We start from the raw sequence: 18,552 nt of genomic DNA on the forward strand, positions 1-18,552 counted from the left end.
AATTCATGTTGAGAATGAAATATTTGCCATTTGTATACATCAAGTTAATATTCTCATCCCCCTTACAAAGAAGTCAGAAACCAGGAATATACTAGTACAGGAAAAGAAATTACATGCACAATGAATCTAACCAACAGAACATAGAGAATTCTCTTCAATTTTATAAATTGCCACTGGATGTTTAACAAGCAACAATCAATCAAGCTAATTGATGATTACAATTTGTTATCCAACAACAAATGGAAGTTTTTAACGACCTTGACTGGCTATACAGCCCTTGCATGGTTTGAATTTGTTATCCTTGCATTCCTCATGATCTTTTAAGCTTTAAGACAAATCAATCCCAAATGTTGCAATAAGCCAAACCAACCAAAAACTAAAAGAATATGGGCAACTTGCAAAGCACAATTGACCTTTGTCAGCAGATCAGAAAATATCTTCCTATTCTTTTAATGTCCATGATATCCATATACTATTAACTACTACCATATTAAATCCATGTGTCAAACAAGTCAAATATACCATGTACATTGTGGCTTTAGATCACTGAACCATTGACAACTATCCTGGAGACTTAATATACCATGTATATTGTGGCTTTATTCCTATTGAGGTCAGTGGTTTTCTCTGGCCACCACGAAATAGCTCAAAAGTGGTGTTAAAACACAATCAATCAATCAATATTGTGGCTTTAGATCACTGAACCGTTGAAGACCATCTTGGAGACTTACTATTTCATGTATATAGTGGCTATTCAATATTGTGGCTATAGATCACTGAACCGTTGAAGACCATCTTGGAGACTTACTATTTCATGTATATAGTGGCTATTCAATATTGTGGCTTTAGATCACTGAACCATTGAAGACCATCTTGGAGACTTACTATTTCATGTATATAGTGGCTATTCTAAGCCTGTCACTGAACTGTTGACTTCATCTAAGACAATCCAACAGGATGTTGACAAGAACCTGAGCATGACTACTATTGGCCACAAAAGAGGGGGCAAGAACCTGAGCATGACTTCTATTGGTCACACAAGAGGGAAACTTACTAAATTTTCTAATAGCAAGTTTTCAGACAACCAGAGTCTATTTTGTTTGGGTAAATATAAACATTTATGGTGATGTGGAATCTGCATCATCAGGCCAATAATGATAAAAGGTTGTGTGGTGCCTCAGTTAAGCCAAACAAACATGCCTGTAATTTTAGTAAGTTTCCTAAAAGGAGATACAGAATTTCCACAATGACACCATAAACCTTATATCACCCCTGGCTGATAAACATACACGAAGTTTTGTCATTTTGTTATATCAATTAAAGGCTATTCTCTTTTCAAGTTTGGTTCTAGAATAAAATTCAAGAAAAAAATTGTCACTTATACAGTCAATTAAGACCTTTTCCTGATTAACAGAATGACAAAATCTTCACACATGTTTATAAAGAGATGCAGAAACACAGCATTTGTTACATAAATGTTTATTTTTATCCTTTTTTCATCAAAATCATTTACAAATGAATGGAAATGACATACAAATATTCATTGTTATCTTATATACAAAACATAAAAACTTGTGCTAATCTAAACTTGTGCAACATTCAAACAACCAATCATCTTTTCAAAACACTAGCAAATACATTCTTGTGGAATTCTTAGAATTATTACATTACATACATCAGTTTTTTCCTCTATTTATAACCATCACATGTAAATGTTCTGTTCCTTTGGAATCAGAGAAGACAAATATTTAAGGTCTAAATAATCTACCAAAGTAAATTTAGAGATTTGTAAATAAAAATAGTTATGAATATCTGCAAAACAGAATTTGTAAATAAAACGTTTTCTTCTTTTGTTGATTTCAGATTTTTTGTTGTTGTATTTATTGTAAATTAGAAATACAAAATGTTAACTTGACAATATATACATTTTCTATATTTGCAAAATAAAATCTAAACTCAGATTCATTCTGTCTCTTGCTGGTTTCGAATGTCTAATTTATGAATATAAATAATAGTCATCCGATTGAAAATTTAAAAAAATTTCTGTTGAAATTTAATGAACTTTTTTTCTGACAAACAGTTAAAAATAAATTAATATTGCAGGTCTACTTAAAATTGCTGATCAGATTTTAAGAACAAAATGTGTCATTGACCTTAACACTGACCTATGAAACAAAACATTTACAATGAATGGTGTAATCTGGTTTTATATCTTAGGATATATGACAGTATTGATTCTTTTGATAAACTGACCAAATACTTATGTTTAATTTTCTCCCTCAATAACCAAGAAAACTACAAATGAGGAGAAAGCAAGTGATATCATGATTACCTGATTTCTGGGAAGATGTCTGTTATACAAAAATTAGTCTTTTACACTTTTACAAATTCCTCAAAGATGTATAAAAATTGAAAAAAAAACAAAATCCTTTCAAACTTTGATACAATTTTTTTAGATGGACTTCAAAAAACATTGCCGTATATTTAAAAAGGTAGACAAATTCATTTCGCATCTAATTACTTGTAATTGAAATTGTGTATCAACTAATGAATAGAACATGAAAAGCAACTATTTGAAATACAATAAAAATTTCGTATGAATGGCGATTCAAAATTGTGCCATATTTTATATAGGAATTATGACAATCTTATACTGCTCTAAGCAAAGCAGTAAATACCATGCAAAAATAATGGATTTGTATCAAATTACATTTATACCTCCTCTCTTAAAAATATCTCATAAAAATTTGTCCTATCTCAAGACATCAAGACAATTGAGAAGACACACGCTGTATATTTACAGGTTTAACCATTCAAACATTTCTCATTCGGCCAATGAAACTTCATATAAACATCATCAAATTAAATGCAAACTCTTCAATCTTCTATATACATTTCTGTTTACATTCACAAGACTCATCCTTAATTCTATATTTAACATCCATCATTTATCTCCATAAACCATAAGATTAGTGGGTTTCCTAAAAAATGATTCCCATAAAAAAAAGTTTCAAAAACAATTCAAATTTTCCCCAAAAATGTAATTACTCTTTTTTTTTTTAAATCCTTTAATTATTTTACATTTTGAGAAGGTGACAGATGTTAAATTTAGAACTAGGTTAGCCTAACATATACAACGGTTTGACCATCAATTACACACCTTTAAGTACAATCTAACCATGATCTTCAACACAACCATTTTTACTATCTACATTAGCACTAGGTATATGATTGGTCTCTGGTTTAACAATACTTTGATTTTGAATAATGGGGATTTCCCCATTTTCCAGCCCTGCTTTGTTTACTACCTCCTGAACAGCCGCCCTCCTTGTCCGAATGACTAGATTAGGATTGTTCCACGGAGGAGGGACAGTTGAAGCAGGTGATTGCTGCCTAGCAGCCATGCTAACTGTAGCTATAGCAGGACGAGCACTTGCCACTAGCGGTGGCCTGTTAACTCTCTGTACCTGTCCAACATTACCAGCCACTTGAAATCTAGAAACAGGGGAGTTAATCCTGCTAGTGGTTACAGGACCATTAGCCATTTGTATTCCTCCCTGTGTGACAACAAGTGTAGGCATGACATTTCGTACTTTAGGTACAGCAGTACTCCTGGCTCTCTCAGCTTTCACAACAGGCATGGTCATTTGAGAGCTAGCTAACGAGACAGGTATAGCTTTGCCACCTGCCAATTGTAAATATACCACACCTTGCTGACCAGCTGCAGGCCGAGGAGCAGAACTGATGCTAGGGTTTACTTGTACTTGTTGTGTGTTCTGATTGCCTGCCATTCTAATGAATGACAAGACAGGTTGTCCTGCACTGTTTTGTGTAATGACTTGCTGTGGCACTGGTTTGATTTGTTGTACTGTGCCTCCTGTTAGAGATGCTTGTGATGCAACAACTTGTACAGTTTGTGGTCTAGCTTGTTGTATTGCTGGAGATGACCTTTGTGCACTGACAACCTTAGGAATACCAGACGAGTTTGTTACAACCAGCTGAATGTCCTGAACTGTTGCATACTGGGTAGGTTTATTTGTGGCTGATTTAATGGATTGCTGTGGCATGTTCTGTACATTGATTATGGAAGGTGTGGTGCCCATTTGAACTTGTGACAGAACTGTGTTGGACTGTGAAGTGGCTACATATGATGGGAACTGTGAACTTTTTAATGGTGTCTGTTTTGAAGGTGGTATGACAAGCTGTGTACCTTGAGGTGCCTGTACAATTGTAGGGTGTGTTTTTTGTACTGAAGATAAAACTGACTGACAGTTTGGATTTCTTTGACCTTGTTGAATGCCGTGAACTCTAGATGCCTGAATCTGAGCAAGTAGTGCAGATGGTGATGTTTGAAAGTGAACAACTTGTGTAGTAGGTGTTGTTTTAGATGTTGCCTGAATCATTCTAGAGGCCTGCTGTGAACCTTGAACCTGAATCATCTGAGGAGCAGAACCTGGTGCTGATGAATTCTGAACCTGTAGGAAAGCTGGAATGTTTTGTGGTTGTTGTATTTGTACCAGAGACGGTGCAGCACCAGGCTGTGAACCTTGAACCTGATACAAAGTCGGTGTACCAACCATACCACCTCGCCCCTGAACCTGAACAAAAGACGGAGTGACAACTGTCTGAGCACCCTGAATCTGTTGTATCTGTGGAAGATGTTGTGTGATTAACTGTGGAACCATGTTTTGACCTTGAGAAATGACATATTGACCTGGTTGATTAGGCGAGGTTTGTAAGAACAACTGCTGAACTGGAGCTCCTTGAGAAGATTTGACTGGTGACTGTGTGATGTATTGCTGACCCTGGATCTGTTGAGGCAGTGCTTGACCAGGTGTAATGTTACGACTAGCACTAGAGATAATTTGTTTCAGATGTTGTAGTTGTGATGGTGTAAGAAGTTGTGGTTGATGCATTGAAGGTTTTGATGACATGTTTGCTGCCTGCATTTTCTGCATGGCTGACACCAGCTGTGCTCTTGATAAATCTGCCTTTTGACTCTGAGCAAGAAGCTGTTGTGAATATGTAGTTTGTTCTTGCTGCAATGATGTAATATTTGGAGGTGGTGTGCATGCTGCTGGTACTTTTTGGTTGGCCTGAGCTAGTATTTTTGAGACTAGTTTGGACGTTTGAGCTTTTTCTTCTTCTGTCATTTTAGGTGTAGTTTTTGGTGGGCGTTGCCTCTTTGATTTTAATTGTTTTGGTGTATCATTTACATCAATAATTTCTACATCTACTTTGTCTACAGATTTTCTACCTTTGGCAGATTTTGGAGTTTGTTTATTTGGGGTTTGTTTAGGGGTTTTGTTTTTGGGAGGTCTCCCTACACCCAACTTGGGCGTACGGAAAATAGGATCAGAAAGCCCTTGATCTGATCGCCTTTTATCCTCATCTATAACATAATTCTCATCCTTTTTCTTAATTGGACGTTTCCTAGCTGATGGGGTACGATCACGTGCCGGTGTCTTGGCCTTAGCAGATTTAGCTTTCTTGGCCGATTTCTTCACCTGGTTAAACGCATCCTCCCTGGTGTATGTAAACAGCATCTCATCTTCTTCAACCTCCAGACGTCTTTCTTCTTCTTCCTTTAAAGCCTTCAATCGACCAAGCTCCCAATCTTTCTTGGCATTCTGTATATCCTCCTAAAATAGAAAATCAAAATATTGTAATGACAACTATTCCATAAAAAGAGCTGACAACATCTACATCATTTACCAAGACAACATTCATATATAAATTATCAAGACCATTTATGTATCACAACATAGTTTTTATAGCATTATGTTTAATAAAACCATGAAAAATAATAAGTGGTGTACTCCTATACTAGTGAACCAAGATTTTAATCGGTCTAAAGTAGTGTATTTGGTGGCAAAATAAAATTTATTGTCCTGTTATTTTGAGCTATTTCAAGGTGTGCAAACCTTCTATTAAAATGATTTGGTGCATTGTTAGTTTCAAACATGTGATAGAATTTTATTATTTTCTAGTCGGTGTACAGTGACAACCTTTTACAGGTCAAAATCATAAAAAGGTTCAGATCAGATAATGCAACTTAAATGGCTTGTACAAGATATTGATGTAAAATTTCAGTACAGAGAATGTGACCAACATGGCTTATACAATAGATTGAAGATGAAATTTGCTGCTAGTACTACCTCTGCAATCTGTAGTTCTTCAGCTAAGGGATCCATCTCATCCTCCATGAAGATAACTGCATATCTCTCCACTGGTGTTAGCTACAAGATAAACATACAAATCAGATATTTACATCAAAAAGATTGTCTATCAGCTATATGGTGTTTTATCTGATAAATGAACTAAAGTAAACACATTATGCACTAAATATTCAGATGTCTTTTTTTTTAAATGTATTTATGCACTAAATATTCAGATGTATTTTTTTTAAAATTTATTTATTTGTGCACTTAATATTCAGATGTATTTTTTTAAAATTAATTTAGGCACTAAATATTCAGATGTAATTTTTTTATTTATTTATTTGTGCACTAAACAGTCAGATGTAAAAAAAAAAATTTAACTGGTTTCATAAACATAAGTAAATAAGGATAATAGACAATAAACTGTTTAAGGGTAAACTTTATGTTGAATTATATTCTTTCTAGCCAACTTTTCAGTGATTTATATGTGCTATTTTCTAATCTTATTGAGAATGTATCTTGTTCATTATATATTCATATTTTTATGAGTGAAGTTCAATTTTTCGTTTATAAGTGACCATATATATATCAAATTATTTTTATACCCCTAAAAGTCAAGATAATTTTTCCATTTACAGCACATGAACCCAACAACAGTCATTGTAGAAATTCAGACTTATATCCTGTGTTTAACTACACTTACCTCCTTTTCTAACATAGCTAATTCCATTTCCACTTTGGACTCATCTTCTTCCCTTTTTCTTTCAGCCTCTCTTTCATCCCAGGGGATATTTTCATCAAATTCTGCCAGTTCTGCTTTTTGTTCAGCTTTTACTTGATCAACTGCAACAGCATCAGTATCATCTTCTGTCTTGGCCAGGGCCTGCAAATGTCAAAATGATATATAATTAGAAGGTGATGAGAACTAAGCATCAATCTGACAGCAAACTAACAATTAAGCATCTTGGTTGTCTACATGGATAAACTATCAAAAATGTTTGTTCTGTAGTGACATCCATTTCAACTTAACTAGAAAACATGTTTTTTAGGGGCCAGCTGAAGTCACTTATGGGTGTAGAAATTTTTCCATGTATTTATGGACTTCTGATGTTCTGTTTTTATAGCATATTTTTTCAGTCACTCGTTCAGCATGGGAGGTCAGTAAATATGTCCCTAAATTAACGACATTCACTAAAACTATCCAAATGAGACTTGAACATTGTCTATTTATGTATACCTTTTCAAACTGAGTGATAACTGATGTATCTGATGAGACTGGATTATCATCACCACCAGCTACTTCTTTCATAGATTTCATTTTCAGATCAGCAGCTTCAGGTGGGACAGGGACAGTCTCTTCTTTTTCTTTTCTGTCTTCCTTCTCCTTCACCAAGGAATCTAAACCTGACGGCTCAGAAAACAAGTCTTTGATTGTTTGCTATAAATATAAATCACAAAATTCTAAAATGGGCTGTTAATAATTTACACAACTGTAATACACCATAAAACATAAACTGTTGTCACAGATATGTCTCATAATTTACATAACTGTTGTCACAAATATGTCTCAACTTTTAAATTAATTTGTCGTGAATATGTAAAACTTAAATTTTCATACTTAACTACATCAAGTTAATTTGAAAATTGTGAAATTAAATGTTAACAGATATAGGAAGATGTGGCGTGAGATGACTTGATAAGAACAATACCTCTTTGAAGAATGTTGTAGTAAAGTTTCCTCCTTCAATGGCCATATCACCCAACATTCTTTTCTGGTTGGCTTTCTTCAAGATGTTTTCTTCTACAGTCCTCTCACTCACAAGTCTACAATTAAATCAAACAGGTATCAAAACGTTGACCATATACTAATGAATTGGTAGACTTGACTTACTACCAAGCCAAACAAAGGAGTATGTTCGATAAGGCCCTAAAATGGCCCCCTTTTTTAGCGTAAATTTCAAACTGGAATTTATTGACTAATATCACGATATATTATAGCTAATACATTGACTAGATAGGATATAAGCCATGTTGTTGAAAATTTTACGTTTCTGCGTTTCATTATGACGTCACAAGTTGTACTCATATTGATTTTTCACGAAAAAATCAATGAAAATGGGTAAATTTCCAAAGATTATCTGACAGGAAACATAGAGCGCATACGTCGACAACAAAGATCTTTTAAAATAATGTTTGTGAAGACATTTAACATGTCTTATTTGAATATTAAGCTTGTCGACGCATGCGCTCTATGTTTCCTGGTCCTTTATTTGGTTGAAATCCAGCTGATTTTGTCAAATTTCACCAAAATCCCTTATCTTGACCTTTTTGGGATGTAAAAATCAACGTGTTAGAATTAAACTTTGACAAAAACAGCTCTGTTTAACATTCTCACATGTCTTTAAGGCAACTTAAAACAATTAATGTCTTGTAAGCATGAACTTTATAATTGGGGCCAAATATGGCACTTACCGAACTTACTCCTTTAACCGTCGGTGAAATCTCAAATTGTCAATTTGTCATATTTCAACATAGGTAAATACAAACAAACTAAAAAGGTTCTGACAAACCAAACATTCTAATGCTAAGTGTAAAATATTGACAAATATTATGGGTACCCATGTTAAAATGGGCAATATTTCTTAATTATACAAGACATATATATTCTTTTTATACAGATCATTGAAATTTTTTGAAAAAGTTCTACATGTATATATCTTTTCTTCATATTTAGAATAAAAAAATTTGTAAGGGTTCCACGGAACCCAGTGTCTCGCCTACTTTTGCTGTTAATCGCAGACTCAACAAAAATGAAGAAAAACATCAATAAAAATTTCCCTCTCTATACTGTCTTTTGATTGAAAGAAGCTTCCAAGTTTGGTAAAAAATCCAGGATAGTTTATGAATCTAATAAATGTTTTATAAACTTTAACTGCAGACTGTATGTAATGTTAACTGGAAGAAAAACTAAGTCCATTTATAAGTAAAATACGGAAAAAGTTAATTTTTTTTTTTTTAAATTTACTTCTGAATAATATCTTATGATCAGAAACAAGCTTTTGTCTAAGTTTGGTAGAAATCCAGGATAGTTTAAGAACATTATAAAAATTTTAAAAACTTAAACCACAGAGTGAATGTTTTGTTTCTGGCAAAAAAACTAAGTCCATTTATAAGTAAAATACGGAAAAGTGGAAATTTATTTTTACAAAATTTTCTTCTTGATACTATCTTATGATCATAAACAAGCTTCTGTCCAAGTTTGGTACAAATCAAGGATAGTTTATGAAAGTTATTAAAATTTAAAAAAAACTTTAACCACAGAGTGAATGTAATGTTTCCTCGCAGAAAAACTAAGTCCATTTATAAGTAAAATACGGAAAAGTGGAAATTTATTTTTACAAAATTTTCTTCTTGATACTATCTTATGATCATAAACAAGCTTCTGTCCAAGTTTGGTACAAATCAAGGATAGTTTATGAAAGTTATTAAAATTTTAAAAAATTTAACCACAGAGTGAATGTAATGTTTCCTCGCAGAAAAACTAAGTCCATTTATAAGTAAAATACGGAAAAAATGGAATTTTATTTTTACAAAATTTACTTCTGGATACTTTCTTATGATCATAAACAAGCTTCTGTCCAAGTTTGGTAGAAATTCAGTATAGTTTAAGAAAGTTATTAAAATTTCAAAAACTTTAACCACAGAGTGAATATTTGTGGACGCCGCCGACGACGACGGAATGTAGGATCGCTTAGTCTCGCTTTTTCGACTAAAGTCGAAGGCTCGACAACAAATGAAGAAAAATCTTTAAAACTGCCCACATATTTTTACCTGTAGATATGAACATCTCTGGTTTGACCAATCCTATGACATCGATCCTGAGCTTGAGCGTCCATAGTTGGATTCCAGTCACTATCATAAAATATCACAGTATCAGCACCTGTCAAATTCACACCTATACCACCTGATCGTGTGGATAAAATAAACACAAATATCCTCCTATCCGCATTGAATCGGTCCATTAGGAATTGTCTTTGTTCAACCTTAGTTGTTCCGTCAAGACGTAGATATATATGTCCATGGTAATTTAGGAATGCCTCTAAAATGTTCAACATTTTTGTCATCTGTGTGAATATTAACACTCGATGTCCTTCTGTTTTAAGTCTATGTAATAAAATATCCAGCACTTGAAGTTTTCCTGAAATAAAGCAAAATAAATCATAACTGTTCGTAAACTATCATTATATGCATTTAATTCTAGTCCGGTTCAAAGTATCAAGTTATTTCTATTTGTGTTCCAGTACATGTACATTCTTTTATTATGCTTTTCCCCACTAGCTTGCTCTTTGGTGTTTTACTCTTTAATTTAAGCATCACTAATTCAGTCGTCTGGAGTACTAAATTTTAATCCTGGTATCTATTGTGAATTTATTAATCAATGTATTCTTTTCCTAAGTCCATATTACCATTTAAGATTTTTAGGCGCGACACAAATTTCCAATTCCAGATAGTGTTTCAGTAAATGGAATAGGAATGTGACTAGAGTTTTGTGATAGACTTACCACAATCATACTGTATCAAACGTTTTTCTGGGAACTGTACCAGAAGTCTGGTTGATATAGGATGAAGACAAGTTGCCTTAGGAGACAGTTGACTCTGCAGTAGTGTCTCCCGTCTCCTTTGTTCCACCAGATATTGAGGAGGTGGATGAGACACATGCATCTGAATCCTGGGAGCTGTACAAGGAGGAGTGATGAATGTGTACCTACAAATATAACATCTATATAGAAACCAGCCTTTTTCTACACAAATTTACAGATACAATATAATATTCTTAATCAGCTGCAATTATTTTACATATTTCTTCTAAATATTCTTTCACATCTATAATGAATGTCTCGGCAGTTAAATGATATTAATTATAATATAATTTGTAGATTGTAGGCATTTTATTATCTACCTTCATGTAATATTAACATGAAGATAGGAGTTGAGGCCCTTTATATAGCATGACCAGATATGATGGAACACAACATTCAATGTCATCACAGTACAAGGTATGCTTTTATACAACTACGCTGGCACTATCTATTTAATATTCTTGTTTCAATTGTTTCTTGTTTTGAGCCTTTCATAGCAAATCATATGGTACAGGTTGTCTCATTATTGAAGGCTGTAGTAACGGCTGCTTCAAATCAATCCACCTATCTGTTCTGTATACGAGATTTTTTTCTTGTAAATCGTCTGCCTTTCTTGGGAAAGATGAATAAAGAAATAAATTGAGAATGTGTATATGGAGAACAGATGAGTGCCCCTGCTTGCATATAACATTATAAATGAACATCACTCAAAAATGGTAAAAGTGATGCAACCCCAATTCAGACTTGATCAATGGTTTTGAGGTTTAAGTTTGATAACATTTGACCGAGTGAAAAGTCTTTTTTGTAATAAATGAAGAAAAGTATACAAACCTTAGCAGGATATCCTCCATTTTGTATAGGAATTGTTCTGGAGTATTTATAAGATTTGAAAGCACTTTGGTTTGTTTCCAGTAATAACTGGGATGATTTACATTAGGCCAGGTATGGACATTACGACAGTAGACCATGCCTAAACCTTTCCATGTATTGTCTTTAACATGCGTCCTATTCATATCTCTGAACACGTCAACGGTGTGACACAAGTCTTGTCCATACACAGGCACACGCGAACAATGTTTCTCATTTGTATTAGCAATAAAATCTAACTTTTGTTCTCTTTCTCTAATTTTCTTTTCTTCCAATGAATTCTGAAAGAGAGTAAGATCAGTTATTATTCTGTATCAAAGATTGAGATTTAAATACATGTAACTTTAATGCTATCCATAGTCCACTTACAAATTATCACAATATTTGACTTGGGGATCTACTATTCATTAACTGTCCCAAGCTAAGGTAACCAAGTATCTCTGATAAAGCAAGAACTCAGTGCATAAAGCCAGGATTTATTGTAGGAAATCACTAGCACCAAAGTGGCAACAATCTACACATCTGGTGACTCTTGACTCCATATTTAAAGACTTATATCAAATAGTATTTTTTAGGTTCAGTAGACTATGTAATTTAGAAAGATCATATAAGGCCGTTAGTTTTCTTGTTTGAATTGTTTTACATTGTCATTTCCGGGGCTTTTATAGCGAACTATGCTGTATGGGCTTTTCTCATTGTTGAAGGCCATACCGTGACCTATAGTTGTTTTAAAATTGCTGTGTGATTTTGGCCTCTTGTGGAGAGTTATCTCATTGGAAATCATACCACATCTTTTTTATAGCGTAGGGAACATGTGTACCAAGTTCCAAGTTGTTAGGGATCGACAGACGTACAGACAAAAAAACATAATGCCCCTAGGTGGGGCATAAAAATTCATTTATTAAAAGAATCGTATTTGCTTCCAACCTTATAACCCATGACAAACATTACTATGAGGTATCAACCCTCCAGATGCATACTTATTTGCGTAACCAACTTTGTAACCTCTTTATACAGAATAATTCTAATAAAAACCAACATTCCTATAGGCAGAGCTCCATATTTAAAAGCTACAATGTAAAGTATCTAAATCAAAGTAATAATTCTTACACAATAGAACTCGGATTTCTTGATCTCCTTCCTGACCCTTTTCTTCACAGCTGATTTGTTCTGCAAGGGTGTACCAGGTAATTTTACACTCCCTGATAAATCTGTCACATTTATAATGGACGATGATGCTGAAAATATAAAACAAGTTCTTAATTGCCATACATAGAAGTTGCATGCAACTACCGTAGTACATCCCCATTTGTTTTTAGACCTTGGATATTCCATGAGCAAGCATCAATTACAAATTTCCAGGTTTTGGTTTATAACAGCAGGGGCCAGGGGATTATATTCATACTACCATTCATTAACTGTCCCAAGCTAAGGTAACCAAGTATCTCTGATAAAGCAAGAACTCAGTGCATAAAGCCAGGATTTAATGTAGGAAATCACTAGCACCAAAGTGGCAACAATCTACACATCTGGTGACTCTTGACTCCATAATAGGAGACTTGTATCAAATAGTATGCTTTACTTTGATTTTACACTTGTATATTCTTTTAATAGTTTATACTCTTTCACTCCATTTTCTAATTTAACTTTGCAATCAACAAATCATAATTGAATGTTCTACAAAAACAGGATTGTCATGCAGTTCATGCTTTATTGACGTTAATTATATAGTTTGAATAAAAAATGTCCACAGATCTATTTATAGATTATATTGTCAGTGATTTCAAGACAGTTTAATTTACATGAAACGTTGATGCTTCTTTAAACGCTGTTTTCGTTTATCCTTTGTTAATCACATCTTTTGTTTGTAACGCTATTCTATTATAATGTAATACGTTATTATTATATTGAGTGGAGACTATCATGTAAAACGAAAGACATTGTTTACTGCCTGTCCATGTTTACCCATCTCTCACACATATACACTAACCTTGTGATTCAGATGCAAGAGGATTGACTCTCATCACCGGCTTCTGATTAGCCATAGTAGATAAAGGTAGCTGTACAGATGGTCTGACCATTGTTGCCATTGTAGTAGCCGTTACAGAAGAACTTGCTGTAGTGGTTATGGTCTGATGCCCATTTACTACTATAAAGTTACAATTAAATGTGTCAAAAAGAAGGAAACTAAAATATTCAACTGAAGTACAACTGTGATTGCAATCAGTATAAAATATAAACATTATAACAGTAATCAGGCTCCAGTTTTTATTGAATACATTGATTGACATTAATTCTGATCACTGCATCATCAACGTGGGGACCAAGGATCCGGAAATTTTTTCACCTAATTTCGGTCATTTTCATACAACTTAAAAAGTTGATGCCCCTTTTCAAAAAATGATTGTCAAAATCACATTACTGCATGAGACTCATTATGAGTAAGCTCATACTCGATCGTCATGTTCGTAGCATCAACAAACTTGTTTCACTGTTGCATCGCATTTGCTTCATGATTTGTCCTACCATTTTCCAAAAATCGATCAAGAGCAATTAAGGGAAGGCAACAGTTTAAAAATAAAATGATTTTAATGACTGAAAACGATACTATTCTCAGTTATCACTTATGTTTCTTTCGATTCTGAAGTCAAAATTCAAACCGGAAGTAAAGCGACAATACTAAAACGAACAATTCCGGACTCGATTCCGAGATTAGTTTTGTTTACCCAAATCACAGGAAAACATCGGCTTTTAAATATTTTACCTTCAATTTTGCAAGAATATTAATTAAAATAGTTGCACTAGCTTTATTTAGGATGAAATTATTTTAAATTTTCGATTAATTGCATAAATCTGTGGAAGAGAATTTCAAGCATGCGTATTACATAGTAAACAAAGCACGTGTGTGAGAAGTAAAAAAATATTTTTTTCTACGTAAATTAAACCAAATTTTAATTTAATTTTAAATCATAATTGACAATTGTCTGACCTGTTTGGTAATTAAATAATGAAGCCAGTTGGTATGGAATTTTTATTTCTTTATAATAATAGTTGGAGCTTGTGATTAATTGCCAGGTGTGAATTAAAAACACAGGTAAAGAGATTAGCAATCATTAGCCAATAGCTCCCCGAGGCATTAATATAGTTATTAGGAGGGCCCTCAGGATTATAACACTTTATTGGAGTGGCAGTTTAATTACAGGAAGTCGATAACAAAACAAAAATATGTTCAAAATGGCGATTTTGAAAGTCGATCTCAACGAAATGATCGAAATTATTACTGTTGAAAAATAAAATTTGACCTAAATCCCAATTAAAAGTTTAGGACATTATAGTTTCAGTTTAGGACATGACTGGCAAATATGACCGTTTCCGGACCCTTGGTGGGGACAATTTCTTATTATTACTTTTTACTAAAATTAAAGCTAAGGTGACATAATCTGGATACACAGGTAATTCAAGACATTGCCGATTCTTCTCATTCATGATTGATGGTGTCAGGGTCTTTTATAATTTCACTTGTTTGCTATTTAGTGCATTTTTCCTTTGATTTAACTTTAATTTCCAAAGGGTTTTTAACGTGCCAAAACTCTTTTACAGTAAAAAGAAGAAACAAATGTTCCCTTTTTTTTTTTTAAAACCTAATTAACAAAAGTAAAAACTTTCATACCTGCAGAAGCTGTAGTGGCTACTGAACTGACTGAAGATGTAGCAATCATCTGTTGTCCCAAGGAAGTCTGTACTATCTGTATGAACCCAGCTAAAATAGAAATAAACATAATGTAAATATCTATCAACATTGACATCTCAAATTATACTTTAATACTTAGGAATATTGCCAACATCTATCATAATGACATGGATCCAATCTACTATTTATTAACTGTCCCAAGCTGGCAATAATTTACACATCTGGTGACTCTTGACTCCATAATTTTTTCTGGTATCATCCTAATTACTTGCACCATATAGTATGGCTGACTATAAATACATTATTTATTGTTTTTACAGAAATAATTCAGTTTGATCATTTTGTGCATCAAACTTAAGTGCCTGGACACATTCTGACTAAAAAGAGCAGTCTTTGCTCTTGCTCCTAAATGCAGCATACCTAATGGAGAAGCAGTAAGAACCAATTTTCTAGCCTTTATGTTTGACCTGACCAGGGATTCTTTTTTCATACTACTATCTATTAAGTGTTCCAAGCTAAGGTAACCAAGTATCTCTGATAAAGCAAGAACTCAGTGCATAAAGCTATGATTTTATTGTAGGAAATCACTAGCACCAAAGTGGAAATGATTTACACATCTAGTGACTCTTGACTCCATGATTAAGAGATTTATATCAAGTAATTCATGTTTTTTTACTTTGCTTTTACACTTGTATAGATATTCTTTTTATTTCCTATGCAAGGCAAGGGGAACAAGAACTTATTTTCAAGTCTTGTGTATGATCTGACCAGGGATTTCATTCATACTACAAGTGTCCCAAGCTAAGGTAACCAAGTCTCTCTGATAAAGCAAGAACTCAGTGCATAAAGCCATGATTTATTGTAGGAAATCACTAGCACCAAAGTGGCAATAATATACACATTTGGTGACTCTTGACTCCATATTTAAAGACTTATATCAAATACTATGTTGAACATCTGACAATTTTATATTCTTTTTATTTCCTAAGCAAGCATGGGGAATAAGATTAAGACTAGTCCATTTCATAATAAACAAAAATAAATTCATCCAAAATTTAGTCATTTTAAAACAACAATGCCATTAAACTAACAATGATTTACTACTTTTAGGATTCATTTAATACTCGGGAGGAACTTAGATGATTGTTAAATGTCCGGTGTTAAATTAAAAACTTATATGAACTGGGCATTGTACTAGGGAGAATTGCCAAGCTAGATTTATAATGTGCAAGATCACTAAGGTAACAGGACAAAAGAACATATTCTGACTGGGAATAGCAGTCTCTGAACTTACATATTAATTCAACTGAATAAAGGAGAAACAACAAGAACCAATTTTCAAGTCTTGTTTGACCACACTATGGATTTTGTTCATTCTACTATGTATCAACTGTCCAAAGCTAAGGTAACCAAGTATCTCTGATAAAGCAAGTACCCAGTGCATAAAGCCATGATTTATTGTAGGAAATCACTAGCACCAAAGTGGCAATGATTTACACATCTGGTGACTCTTGACTCCATAATTATCACTACTTCATGACTACTGAAAATTCAGAAAATATTAGGATGATTTTAATATTGCGAAAAATTTGACAGGGTTATAATCGCAATAATTGAAACTTTTTGGTTTATCCCACAAGGGGTTGGTTTAATTTATTGTATGTATGTCTACTATGACAGGACACTTCAATACCACTGAACTGGACAAATGAAGCGTTTTAAATAGTACTTTTCTATACCCTCTCTTGGTACCCAATTTAGAAACTTGTTCCAGAATGGTTTGTGAGAAAGGGATTTTAAAGTAGAAAAGTTGAAATGATTTGTATAGATGCATATACTAACAAGCTTGATTACAATAGGTCTTCCACTACCAGAGTACTAGTTATCATAATAACGAACAAACCTAATATTTTGTACCTAACATTGCTGATCTGATACAGTATACTGCATCTGATGGATGATGTAAGTGGTTACTGTACAAGATTTCTCTTACGAAACATTTACCAATATTTCGCCTTATAATCTCGACTCGTTACAATCAATGACTAGGGCATTGTAATACAGAGAACTGTCAAGCAAATTATTTAGGGAAAAAGGACAACATCTTGATGATGGCCTGTCTAGACACATTCCAACTGGGAAGAGCATGTATAACCAAGGTATCTCTGATAAAGCAAGTACTCAGTGCATATAATGCAAATTATTGTAGGAAACTGGACATGTTGATGATGGCAAGCCTGGACACATTCTGACTAGAGAGAGCAGTCTTTGCTCATACTCCTAAATGCTGCATGCTTAAAGGAGAAGCAAGAAGAACTTATTTTTGACTTATGTTTGACCGGACTAGGGATTTTATTCATTCTATTATTTATTAACTGTCCCAAGCTAAGGTAACCAAGTTTCTCTGATAAAGCAAGAACTCAGTGCATAAAGCCATGATTTACTGTAGGAAATCACTAGCACCAAAGTGGCAATAATCTACACATCTGGTGACTCTTGACTCCATATTTAGAGACTAATAGTTTTAACAATTAGTATGTTGGACTTCACTTTCATATTCTTTCTAATTTCTTATCAAGATGAGGAAGGTAAATGTCTATCTATTTGGACAAGATCAAGTCTAGACCCTTAATAGTAGCAACAAAATAAATGATTATGAATTGAAAATTACAGAAGTATAACAATTTTAAGTCATATCAAAACAACTATGACATTAAAACTAGTATGATTTTCACAACTCCTAATGAAGTTAAATAATGATGGATTGGTAATGTCCCTTCACAATTTTGATGTGTATTTTACCAAGATTTGCAGTAGATATAGGCTTAGTCAGATTTTAACATGGATGCTTAATTTGGATTAAATGTATAGGCAAAAACAAAACCTGTGTATAAACTGGTTTTTGTACTGGACTGACACATAAACCAAATGCTATTTAATTATGCAATGGGTCTTGGATTTAATGTTGCAAGTAAAAAATAAAATTCTGGATGAACCAATTTTTAAGTCTTTTGGGTGATGAATTTTATTCACACATTAACTGTCCCAAGCTAAGGTAACCAAGTTTCTCTGATAAAACAAGTACTCAGTGCATAAAGCCATGATTTATTGTAGGAAATCACTAGCACCAAAGTGGCAACAATCTACACATCTGGTGACTCTTGACTCCATATTGTCACAACCTCAAAATTTT

General features: G+C 33.5%; 1 protein-coding gene across 6 annotated transcripts in view; it reads right to left on the bottom strand.

Moving 5' to 3' along the window:
• Nucleotides 1-18,552, bottom strand: part of LOC139528823 (helicase domino-like) — a 79,149-nt gene that overhangs the window by 13,629 nt on the left and 46,968 nt on the right. For all 6 annotated transcript variants that reach the window (XM_071325038.1, XM_071325037.1, XM_071325036.1 and 3 more), the window contains 11 exons: nucleotides 15,339-15,428; nucleotides 13,659-13,817; nucleotides 12,779-12,906; nucleotides 11,633-11,949; nucleotides 10,724-10,926; nucleotides 9,993-10,359; nucleotides 7,871-7,985; nucleotides 7,399-7,599; nucleotides 6,865-7,044; nucleotides 6,159-6,239; nucleotides 5,508-5,642 (listed from right to left, as the gene is read on the bottom strand). In XM_071325038.1, coding sequence (XP_071181139.1) covers nucleotides 5,508-5,642; nucleotides 6,159-6,239; nucleotides 6,865-7,044; nucleotides 7,399-7,599; nucleotides 7,871-7,985; nucleotides 9,993-10,359; nucleotides 10,724-10,926; nucleotides 11,633-11,949; nucleotides 12,779-12,906; nucleotides 13,659-13,817; nucleotides 15,339-15,428 — 1,976 coding nt within the window. The remainder of the gene's footprint in view (nucleotides 1-5,507; nucleotides 5,643-6,158; nucleotides 6,240-6,864; nucleotides 7,045-7,398; nucleotides 7,600-7,870; nucleotides 7,986-9,992; nucleotides 10,360-10,723; nucleotides 10,927-11,632; nucleotides 11,950-12,778; nucleotides 12,907-13,658; nucleotides 13,818-15,338; nucleotides 15,429-18,552) is intronic.

Source organism: Mytilus edulis, chromosome 6 (genome assembly GCF_963676685.1).
Source record: "Mytilus edulis chromosome 6, xbMytEdul2.2, whole genome shotgun sequence".
Taxonomy (NCBI): Eukaryota; Metazoa; Mollusca; class Bivalvia; order Mytilida; family Mytilidae; genus Mytilus; species Mytilus edulis.